The following is a 12265-nucleotide window of genomic DNA, read 5'->3' on the forward strand; positions in this document are numbered from 1 at the left end:
TAATATAATACCATTATCAAATATCACTTACCAATGTCTCTCCCTTCCCCCTTCCTTTTCACTCTCTCTCAGGCAGATGGATGCAGGATTATTAACGATAAGAGAGGGCAGAGAAAGAGAGAGACCTTATGAGCAGTGTAGAAAACACTATCTCTGTCTGACATGATGACATAGACCCACCACGTGCTCCCTGGACAGTGACAAAGCCTCTATTTCTCTCTCCCATTTTCTCTAGGGTGATATCTGAAGCCCAGTGATCAATAGATGGGAAAGGGATATGGCATAGAAATATGACACCTCGTATCTGGAGAGAGGGGTTCTTTGCCCATTAGCAGCCCAACCAGAGGCAGAGGAAAGAATGGGGTGTTCGAAGGGAAAGATGTGGGCAGATAAAGTGGGAACCAGACAAGCAAGAGGCTTTGTGTATTATACAGTTTGTTCACAATTCACATACCATCCACAAGTATAGAAACCTGAACAGATTCATAGAGAAAATAGAATGTAATGTTCCAAAATAATGTTGAATCATTTGTAATAATGTTGATAATAGCAGTGGTAATGATAATAGTAATAATAGTATTGTCCTCTAGCTTTTATTATACAATATTTTTTCCACATATACATGTTTTTTACATACACAATTTTACAGTAAAGAACAAAACAAAACTGTTAAAGAATGAAAGCAGCTGACAGTCTATAAAAAATAAACAAAAACACAACCACAGTAAAAACCCTAACAGTAAATATTCATCCTTTCCAGGACTGTGAAAGACTAATATTGTTTATCGCCAATGACTGAAACAAACTCGTCAGTCAAAGTGATCAGACCTGGGTGAAATATGTAAGTAAAAAACGTTTAAATACTTAAGCTGCATTTGATTTAGTTTGCCTGGTACAGAAGAGCCAATGAAATTGTCCCAAAAGTGCAAACATCAAGCCAAATCAAGTGTACCTCAAAATACTTTCATGTTTTTGCCATATTTGATCTAAGTCTGAAAGTGAGACATGACTCTGCTTTAGCAATGAAAACATGGGTTTTATCTTTGGGCTCCAAGGCTAACTAAACAACTCAAAAAGCTTACCAGTAAAGTTATTATTTATGTACAGAAATTCAACATTTTCAGTGAGATACATAATTCATTAGTTATTGCTTTTTGACTAAGTGCGTAAAAATATAGCCTACCGACGTTTCTAAGTATATCCAGAGTTCCACTTCAGTGCAGGCTATATAAGTAAAGGGAGGGGTTGGTGAGAGAGATATTCCTCCATAGGAGAGAGAGATCTCCGGTTCCCCTTCTCTGCTCTGTATGGACACCAGGGTCATGTATTTCATAAGTCGAGGTAGTCCCTCCCTGTTTCAGTCAGTTTTTCTTCTTCTTTTGGTGCTTAATGAACACAGCCCTGCATTGGAGGGAGCCAGGGGCTACATCAATATCATGTTTGAAATGTACTGTCAACCATTGGCTGGTATATAGCTTCATGCACCATTTTGCCCTTAAAAGCAGTCACTATTTGACTGGTTTGGATGAGTGATTGATAGGGTCATGGTGGGCGCTCTTTGGGATCATGACACCACAGTCTCTCTCCCTCCGTGTGTTATTGCTTAGTCACTGTGACGGTGGGCACAGGCTGGCGTGTGTTCTTTTTTTTGGGCTCCTTGGTGCCTGCAAACTGGTTCTTCGGCACGAGCGCACTGACATCACAATATATCAAGCGTGACCGGCAAGACAAACAGTGGAAATCAATACAAAGCTACAATAGCATAAGTACGAGTCTATTGGAGGTGGAGAATACAGTGTATATACGGAATCCAGACTTGTTACAGAACAATACTATTACGTTTTATGCGATTCTACATTTTCCTTTCCCAAAACACCGTCATACTTACAGTCTCATATAAAGTAAAACAGAAGAGTCTAACAAATGTATGTGAAATATATACCAGTATACCTGTCAAATACCAGTATTACCTGTCAATAAACTTCTTTCACTATATTTTGCAGAACTTGGATTGGGTGATGTTTCTGAGTTGGTCTTTGGCGAAACTATTTTTCTCATCCTTCTGACTATTTTTCTAAAACCACATCCCTTGTAATTATTTCCAAGGCAACATCTCAATAGACAATCATTTCAACCAGGCAGACAGGTTAGAGGCCTAATGTATACAATTCGTTGACATGATAGAATTGTTAATTGTACTCATTGAACTGATACTGTGGAAGGAATACTGAACAGACTAAAGATAAACTGGTAGTCACAATGCTGTAAGTCAATAACTTTTGAATTTTTAGACTGCATCTCTCCAGATTAAGCAAACCAATACTACTTATTGGCACAAGTAAGATGTTTTTTCTTAAAAGTGTGAACATTATCATGGATTGAATTAACATGTTGTTAGCCACCAGATTGTGATATAGTATATGGCATTCAGTTGTAGATCTACAGGTAGTCTTGTGACAAACATGGTAACAAAAATCAGGCTCATCCTCATTATGGAATATAACCAAACTGACAACCCATATGGTGGGTTATAATAAACACACTGTTAATGAAAGCAACCAAACTGGGCCTAAAAATATCCTTCTTCAATAAGAGGTGTACCAGTATCGACAAAGAAGCTTTGGTGCCCTAAAATACTCTTAGTGAGAGTGTCTCACACACGGTACACAAATGCAAAAACACACTCACATACACACGCTTAGTACAGCTATGGCTCATCCTCTTTCCACTTTTGTACAATCATTTTCAGTTCTCCATAAATAATACTATGGTCATGCTGGCTTTTCTTCCTCCTTCTCCCCCTCTTCCGCTCCTTGCCCTCATCCCATCTACCTAATCCACCCCTTTCCAAGATCCGGTGCCACAAGGAAACTTTTCACTCTTTTACGTATTCTTTCTGTCTGCTACCCCACCCTGTAACTCCCTCTATGTTAGCTCCCTGTCTTCCTCTCCTCCATGTAGGTAACTATTGGTTCCTGGTGGTTGTACTAGCTCTTCAGTCTTGTCCCAGTCTGAAACCCAGGTTCCTGCACCACCTCCTCCTCCTCCTCCATTGGGATCCGGGGCTTGGCTCGTTGCTCCGTAGCCTCCTCCTCCGCTGGTACGGTACAACTCCTCCGTCTCGTTGGCCAGCTCATCCTCATCCAGAATTCCACACTTGTCATCGCTAAGTTGCTCGGGCTCTGCCCACCACTGCTTTTCTCCAGAGGCAAAAAGTCCTGGAATACAAAAGACAAATAAAATCATTCTGCCCAAAGCTGTACTTACTTGACTTGGATCTAGATGATTTAGTTCTACACTGAAGGGTTGCATTAACATATGGAATGTAGGACCAAAATTAATCATAGCTGAATATTATTACAAAAGGCAATGCAAAAGGTAATAGCGATATGAGAATACATGTTTGATTTTCAATGAAGGATATAGCTTGTTTGGCATGAAATGAGTTTGATACAAATGAAACCCGTTTATTTACTTCAGGGTCAATTCAAGAGTAAACGGCAAACAATTGTTGTGAAACTGAGCATCATTATACAGCTTCATTAGGATGTGCGAAGAGAGGGGTGGGGGGATTGAGAGAGAATACACACCATAGAATATAACACCGCCGTAATGAACTAGTGCAGCAATGAGAAACACATACTGCCACTCTTCCCGCGTCTAAGGCGAGAGAGGGAGGGAGAAAGATAAAGAGTGATTGTTAGACCGAGTGAAAGAGAGTGTGTGCGTGAGAGAGAGAGAGAGCGAGAAAGAAAGTAAAAAGAGAGTGAATGGGGTGAGAAAAATCAATTAAAACAAGTGATAAAAGAAAAAAGTCTGAAAGGATGAATATTGAGTAAGAATCTGTCTCTTACTCCTCCATGAGTGTCTTGCTGTGTTATGATAGATAATGATTTATATGATGTGTAGTAGTCAGTAATGAATGCAGTAGGCAGTGTGATGTATTATATTGTGTAGAAGTAGAGTCATTTTGTACCTTGTGTTTGGTCATGGCGCCAACAATGAGCGGGCACACCATGCCAGACAAAGTGCCCACACCGTTGGAGATGCCCATGAGGATACTGGCATAGCGGGGAGCAATGTCCAGATGGTTCACATTAAAGCCTAATGGGGAAACAGAGAGAAAGGTCACCATGTTGTTGTTGTAAACTACACAGACGATCAATTTTCAAGAATATGATATATTAGTAGCCAAACTTCATGCCAGACAGGGACGATCCCCGAAATAACTGAGCTTGAGAGATTATGCAATTCTCTATGGACAGATCAGGGTTAGTTGTTCTGCTGACAGAGCTTATTCGTTTCTGTGAGGTGCTGCAGTGAACTATTTTTTTTCTGTTGTGTGAGAAAAAAAATACGTGTCTTGAGGAGAGAATAGCAGAGGTATGAGCGATATAAAAGATAACAACCCAAGTCTCACCTGAAATAGCGAACCCACTGAAGCCCACGGCCAAAACCAAAAAGGTGATAGCCACAGCTTTCGTATGAGAAAACCCGACCACTAGCAGTAGGGTGGCTTCCATTCCGAAACCTATTACAAGGAAATAAAGACCCATAAACATATACGGAGGAAGTCAATAATCAAATGAGCATTCTTTGAATACACAGGTAAATGAATGGGGATTGATTTGTGTTGCGGATAAAACAGCACAAAAATAAAGTGGTGAAACTCAAAGGGATAGAGAATATTTTTCTTCAAGAAGTTATTTTCTTTGTTTCCTTCTAGTTAAAGGGTATTGAGGAAAGTATAACCTAACTGTGGCTCTACATGGTGCAGCTTCACACAGTGAGATATACAAATATATATACACGCTTCTCATTCCCCTCACTCCTCTATCGATTTCTCTGCAGTTCAAAAATAGTCTACAGTGGCAAGCAATGCTGCGTTACGGTGAGTCATCATTTGCCTTATGCAGTGATCATTTTCTCACGCACCGACTGGACTCTGTGCTTACCGCAAAACAAGGCGTTTGTATTTTCCAGGTCAATATCTTTCCTGAATCTTTTTGTTCAACTTTTTTTTACCTGCTATTTCTCCTTGTAGTTGTAGTTTTGCTCATGTAAAAGTAGAGGTCATATATGACAAAACTGGCACAAGCTGACTGATAGGTCAGTACAGGTGCATCACAGCTGGGACCGAGAGACTGAAAAACAGCTTCTATCTCAAGGCCATCAGACTTAAAACAGCCATCACTAGCTGGCTTCCACCCAGTACCCTGTCCTGAACTTAGTCACTGTCACTAGCCGGCTAACACACGGTTCTCTGCCCTGCACCTTAGAAGCTGCTGCCCTATGGACATAGACATGGAAAACTGGTCACTTTATAATGGAACACTGGTCACTTTAATAATGTGTACATACTGTTTTACTCATTTCGTATGTATAATAATGTATTCTAGTCAATACCATCCTATTCAACTATTGCTCTACACATACTATTATATCCTACTTATTCTACAGATATACTACATATTCTTTCCACATTCTGTCCATAATGTCTATACATCCCATCCCATCCCATAATACATACATACATACAGTGGGGGAAAAAAGTATTTGATCCCCTGCTGATTTTGTACGTTTGCCCACTGACAAAGAAATGATCAGTCTATAATTTTAATGGTAGGTTTATTTGAACAGTGAGAGACAGAAAAACAACAAAAAAATCCAGAAAAACATATGTCAAAAATGTTATAAATTGATTTGCACTTTAATGAGGGAAATAAGTATTTGACCCCTCTGCAAAACATGACTTAGTACTTGGTGGCAAAACCCTTGTTGGCAATCACAGAGGTCAGACGTTTCTTGTAGTTTTTTTTGTCCCACTCCTCTTTGCAGATCTTCTCCAAGTCATTAAGGTTTCGAGGCTGACGTTTGGCAACTCGAACCTTCAGCTCCCTCCACAGATTTTCTACGGGATTAAGGTCTGGAGACTGGCTAGGCCACTCCAGGACCTTAATGTGCTTCTTCTTGAGCCACTCCTTTGTTGCCTTGGCCGTGTGTTTTGGGTCATTGTCATGCTGGAATACCCATCCACGACCCATTTTCAATGCCATGGCTGAGGGAAGGAGGTTCTCACCCAAGATTTGACGGTACATGGCCCCGTCCATCGTCCCTTTGATGCGGTGAAGTTGTCCTGTCCCCTTAGCAGAAAAACACCCCCAAAGCATAATGTTTCCACCTCCATGTTTGACGGTGGGGATGGTGTTCTTGGGGTCATAGGCAGCATTCCTCCTCCTCCTCCAAACACCGCGAGTTGAGTTGATGCCAAAGAGCTCCATTTTGGTCTCATCTGACCACAACACTTTCACCCAGTTTGCCAATGAACATCTGAATGATTCAGAGGACAACTTCAGACGGGCATGTATATGTGCTTTCTTGAGCAGGGGGACCTTGCCAGCACTGCAGGATTTCAGTCCTTCACGGCGTAGTGTGTTACCAATTTTTTTCTTGGTGACTATGGTCCCAGCTGCCTTGAGATCATTGACAAGATCCTCCCGTGTAGTTCTGGGTTGATTCCTCACTGTTCTCATGATCATTGCAACTCCCCGAGGTGAGATCTTGCATGGAGCCCCAGGCCGAGGGAGATTGACAGTTATTTTGTGTTTCTTCCATTTGCAAATAATCGCAACAATTGTTGTCACCTTCTCACCAAGCTGCTTGGCGATGGTCTTGTAGCCCATTCCAGCCTTGTGTAGGTCTACAATCTTGTCCCTGACATCCTTGGAGAGCTCTTTGGTCTTGGCCATGGTGGAGAGTTTGGAATCTGATTGATTGATTGCTTCTGTGGACAGGTGTCTTTTATACAGGTAACAAACTGAGATTAGGAGCACTCCCTTTAAGAGTGTGCTCCTAATCTCAGCTCGTTACCTGTATAAAAAGACACCTGCGAGCCAGAAATCTTTCTGATTGAGAGGGGGGTCAAATACTTATTTCCCTCATTAAAATACAAATCATTTTATAACATGCGTTTTTCTGGATTTTTTTGTTGTTATTCTGTCTCTCACTGTTCAAATAAACCTACCATTAAAATGATAGACTGATCATTTCTTTGTCAGTGGGCAAACGTACAAAATCAGCAGAGGATCAAATACTTTTTTCCCTCACTGTACATACATACATATACCCATTCTCCGGACTTTGACATTGCTTGTCCTAATATTTCTTAATTCCATTCTTTTACTTTTAGATTGGTGTGTATTGTTAGATATTACTGCACTGTTGGAGCTAGGAACACAAGCATTTCACTACACCTGCAATTACAGTGGGGGAAAAAGGTATTTGATCCCCTGCTGATTTTGTATGTTTGCCCACTGACAAAGAAATGATCAGTCTATAATTTTTATGTTAGGTTTATTTGAACAGTGAGAAACAGAATAACAACAAAAATATCGAGAAAAACGCATGTCAAAAATGTTATAAATTGATTTGCATTTTAATGAGGGAAATAAGTATTTGACCCCCTCTCAATTAGAAGGATTTCTGGCTCCCACGTGTCTTTCATACAGGTAACGAGCTGAGATTAGGAGCACACTCTTAAAGGGAGTGCTCCTAATCTCAGGTTGTTACCTGTATAAAAGACACTTGTCCACAGAAGCAATCAATCAGATTCCAAACTCTCCACCATGGCCAAGACCAAAGAGCTCTCCAAAGATGTCAGGGACAAGATTGTAGACCTACACAAGGCTGGAATGGGCTACAAGACCATCGCCAAGCAGCTTGGTGAGAAGGTGACAACATTTGGTGCGATTATTCGCAAATGGAAGAAACACAAAAGAAATGTCAATATCCCTCGGCCTGGGGCTCCATGCAAGATCTCACCTCGTGGAGTTGCAATGATCATGAGAACGGTGAGGAATCAGCCCAGAACTACACGGGAGGATCTTGTCAATGATCTCAAGGCAGCTGGGACCATAGTCACCAAGAAAACAATTGGTAACACACTACGCCGTGAAGGACTGAAATCCTGCAGCGCCCGCAAGGTCCCCCTGCTCAAGAATACATATACATACCCGTCTGAAGTTTGCCAATGAACATCTGAATGATTCAGAGGACAACTGGTGAAAGTGTTGTGGTCAGATGAGACCAAAATGGAGCTCTTTGGCATCAACTCATCTCGCCGTGTTTGGAGGAGGAGGAATGCTGCCTATGACCCCAAGAACACCATCTCCACCATCAAACATGGAGGTGGAAACATTATACTTTGGGGGTGTTTTACTGCTAAGGGGACAGGACAACTTCACCACATCATTTGACGGGGCCATGTACTGTCAAATCTTGGGTGAGAACCTCCTTCCCTCAGCCAGGGCATTGAAAATGGCTCGTGGATGGGTATTCCAGCATGACAATGACCCAAAACACACGGCCAAGGCAACAAAGGGGTGGCTCAAGAAGAAGCACATTAAGGTCCTGGAGTGGCCTAGCCAGTCTCCAGACCTTAATCCCATAGAAAATCTGTAGAGGGAGCTGAAGGTTCGAGTTGCCAAATGTCAGCCTCGAAACCTTAATGACTTGGAGAAGATCTGCAAAGAGGAGTGGGACAAAATCCCTCCTGAGATGTGTGCAAACCTGGTGACCAACTACAAGAAACGTCTGACCTCTGTGATTGCCAACAAGGGTTTTGCCACCAAGTACTAAGTCATGTTTTGCAGAGGGGTCAAATACTTATTTCCCTCATTAAAATGCAAATCCTTTTATAACATTTTTGACATGCGTTTTTCTGGATTTTGTTGTTGTTATTCTGTCTCTCAATGTTCATATAAACCTACCATTAAAATTATAGACTGATCATTTCTTTGTAAGTGGGCAAACGTACAAAATCAGCAGGGGATCAAATACTTTTTTCCCCCACTGTACGTCTGTATGCGTATGTGTATGCATCCATAAAAATGTGACTTGATTTGATACAAATCAACAAATAATCTTTTATGATTCATGGATACAAACACTTGATAGCAAATCTCTAAATCAATGACACCTCTTGCCTTCCGCCTGCTCCCGCTCTCCCCCTGAACAAGGCAGTTAACCCGCTGTTCCTAGGCCGTCATTGTAAATAAGAATTTGTTCTTAACTGACTTGCCTTGTTAAATAAAGGTAAAATATATATATTTTTTAAATTCTGTCCTCCTCTTTCCTTCCTCCTCTTTTCACCCTCCTCGCTTACCTCCACAGTTCATCATCTTCCTGACATTGGTGGTGCTCATGATTTTGTTTGTGCGCAGGTAGTCAGCCAGCTGTCCCCCGATCGGCACGATGATGGTCATCACTAGATGGGGGAGCGCCGACACCATGCCCACCTGGGATGAGGGGTGGAGGGGTGGATAGGAGGTGAGCAGAGGTTTGGAAAAAGGAGAGGGAAGATATTTTTGAGTACTGTATGACAAATAAGACAAGATTTAGAGTAGCATAACTCTGCTTGTTAGAAGTCCTCACAAGAAAAGATAAAAATACAATTTGTGTACCCCGGGATCACACAACCCTGGGATCACACAAAGCCAGATTAACCTGTACTAGTACAGCACTACACTCTTAGCAAAAAAGCTGCTATCTAGAACCTAAAAGGGTTCTTTGGCTGTCCCCATAGGAGAACCCTTTAAATAACCCTTTTTGTCTCCAAGTAGAACCCTTTTGTGTTCCATGAAGAACCCTTTCCACAGAGGGTTTTACATGGAACCCAAAAGGGATTTACCTGGAACCAAAAATGGTTCTCCTATGGGGACAGCCGAAGAACCCTTTTGGAACCCTTTTTTCTGAGTGTGGCTCTAGGCCAGCTCTACATGGATATTCCTTGTCTTAGACACCTTGCTGATCTCAAACCCAAACACTTCCTCAAAGTATGCAGGTTGGCTGATGAGGAGCAAGTAGAAGGTCCAGCTTCTACAGAAATTGGCCACGATGATGGCGTAGACCGGCATCGAAGTGAAAAAGGCTCTCCAAGGCGTGTTCCATTTCTAGAGGAAAACACTCAGTGTTATGTTGCAGGCAAATGTGCACATTAAAATAAAACCAAAAACATTTAATACAATAGATACTGAATATATTTGTTTAAAAATGACACAGATTTAGATATTTTGTAACAACCACCGCGTTGAGACCTGGGATCATGTTATCATGATTCTATTGTGTGCTCTAAAAGACACTGCTTTTGGCCAGAGCACTGTTCATTTTGGCACTCTTTCTTTTCTTTTTTTTTGTCTAAAATATCATTATGTTTTAGTCACACTTTTGTCATTATTGTAGTCTAGATATTGTAAAAATTACAAAAACAGTGGGCCGTTTTAGTCAACTAAATGCCCTTTCATTTTAGTCACATCACATTTGTATTGCCTCATTAACCTATAGTAAACATACAGTAACATCCTATTCTCTTCCCAACAGCATAAGAGACAGAGACACAGACAGAGACACAGAGACACAGAGAGACAGAGATAGAAGCACAACCACCAGAGCGCGCACTTCGTTATTTATCTCCGGTAATGAACATACTATTATCCGTCTTAAATTTTATCGTTTATTTACATATTAGGGTACCTGAGGATTGATTAGAAATGTTGTTTGACTTGTTTGGACGAAGTTTATTGGTAACTTTTGGGATTCATTTGTATGCATTTTGAACGAGGGAAACCGGTGGATTACTGAATCAAGTGCGCCAACTAAACTGACTTTTTTGGCATATAAAGAAGGACTTTATCGAACACAACTACCATTTGTTATGTAGCTGGGACCCTTGGGATAGCAAACAGAGGAAGATCTTCAAAGGTAAGTGATTTATTTTATCGCTATTTCTGACTTTCGTGACACCTCTGCTTGTTTGGAAAATGTTTGTAATGCTTATGTACGCGGGGCGCTGTCCTCAGATAATCGCATGGTATGCTTTTGCCGTAAAGCCTTTTTGAAATCTGACAAAGCGGCTGGATTAACAAAAAGTTAAGCTTTTAAATTATGTAAGACTCTTGTATTTTCATGAATGTTTAATATTATGAATTTTGTATTTTGAATTTCGTGCTCTGCAATTTCACCAGATGTTGTCGAGGTTGGGCGCTAGCGGCACACCTAGCCCAGGCAAAGAGTAGCTAACTAGAAGGCTGATGGTGACTAGTTAGCTACGGAGCCGCAACCAATGTGTATAATCAGAGGCGGAGGCGGAGCAGAGCCTGTCTCCCTGTCTGCCCTCATCGCTTGCTCCCCCACAGCTCCCCAGCTGATTTAAGCTGTGTCTGACGTGTCCTTCCCACTGCTGAACAGAACTGCGCATCTGTTCTGCTAATATTAATTGTGCTTATCACTGAAAAGCTCTCAATCTCTCCAAAAACTCTTGTCCAGTCCACTTACCAGTCTGATTTTAGTCACAGAGATAATTGTCTCGTCACGTTTTAGTCAACTGAATTTTAAATAGTTTTTGTTTAGTTATAGTTTTTTCTGGGTCTATTTAGTCAATTATAGTCTCGTTAATTGCCACTGAAAAATAGGTGTTTGACAAATATATTTTAGTCACTGGGTTGGGCTGCCATTTTACAGGCTCCTAACCAACTGTGCTATTTTGTTCGTTTTTTCTCATTGTTTGTAACTAATTTTGTACATAATGTAGCTGCTACCGTCTCTTATGACCGAAAAGAGCTTCTGGACAACAGAACAGCGATTACTCACCTCGAATTGGACAAAGATTTTTTCTTTAACGAGTCCGACACGAAGGATATACTACTTTGTCAAGACAAGGCCCAAATCCCAGTCATCAGCGTGAAGAAAAGACAGAGGAAAAGGGGGAGGAGGGCGAGGTGCCTTGTAACAATTCACCGACGAGTAGGTAAACCACCTCTTCCCTCCGTATTATTGACCAACGTGCAATCATTGGAAAACAAACTGGATGATCCACGATTAAGACTATCCTACCAACAGGACGTTAAAAACTGTAATATCTTATGTTTCACCGAGACGTGGCTGAGCGACGACACATAATATAGAGCCAGCTGGCTTCTCCGTGCATTGGCAGGACAGAGCAGCTACATCTGGGTAAGCTAGGGGCGGTTGTGTGTGTCTATTTGTCAATAACTGCTGATGCGCGATGTCTAATATTAAAGAAGTATTGAGGTATTGCTCGCCTGAGGTAGAATACCTCATGATAAGCTGTAGCCCATACAATCTACCAAGAGAGTAATCATCTATATTATTCTTTGCCGTCTATTTACCACCACAAACTGATGCTGGCACTAGGAGCACACTCAACGAGCTGTATAAGGCCATAACAAAACAATAAAATGCTCATCCA

The 12265-nt window shown here is 41.3% G+C and overlaps 1 protein-coding gene across 3 annotated transcripts in view; it reads right to left on the minus strand.

Moving 5' to 3' along the window:
* Positions 1-579: 579 nt before the first annotated feature.
* Positions 580-12265, minus strand: part of LOC115200933 (vesicular glutamate transporter 1) — a 31981-nt gene continuing 20295 nt past the window's right edge. For 2 of the 3 annotated variants that reach the window (XM_029764059.1, XM_029764057.1), the window contains 6 exons: positions 9801-9950; positions 9164-9296; positions 4421-4531; positions 3977-4104; positions 3591-3660; positions 580-3218 (listed from right to left, as the gene is read on the minus strand). In XM_029764059.1, the coding sequence (XP_029619919.1) occupies positions 2926-3218; positions 3591-3660; positions 3977-4104; positions 4421-4531; positions 9164-9296; positions 9801-9950 (885 nt within the window). In that variant the 3' untranslated portion in view covers positions 580-2925. The remainder of the gene's footprint in view (positions 3219-3590; positions 3661-3976; positions 4105-4420; positions 4532-9163; positions 9297-9800; positions 9951-12265) is intronic. The other variant, XM_029764058.1, reaches the window with a different exon arrangement.

Source organism: Salmo trutta, chromosome 10 (genome assembly GCF_901001165.1).
Source record: "Salmo trutta chromosome 10, fSalTru1.1, whole genome shotgun sequence".
NCBI lineage: Eukaryota > Metazoa > Chordata > Actinopteri > Salmoniformes > Salmonidae > Salmo > Salmo trutta.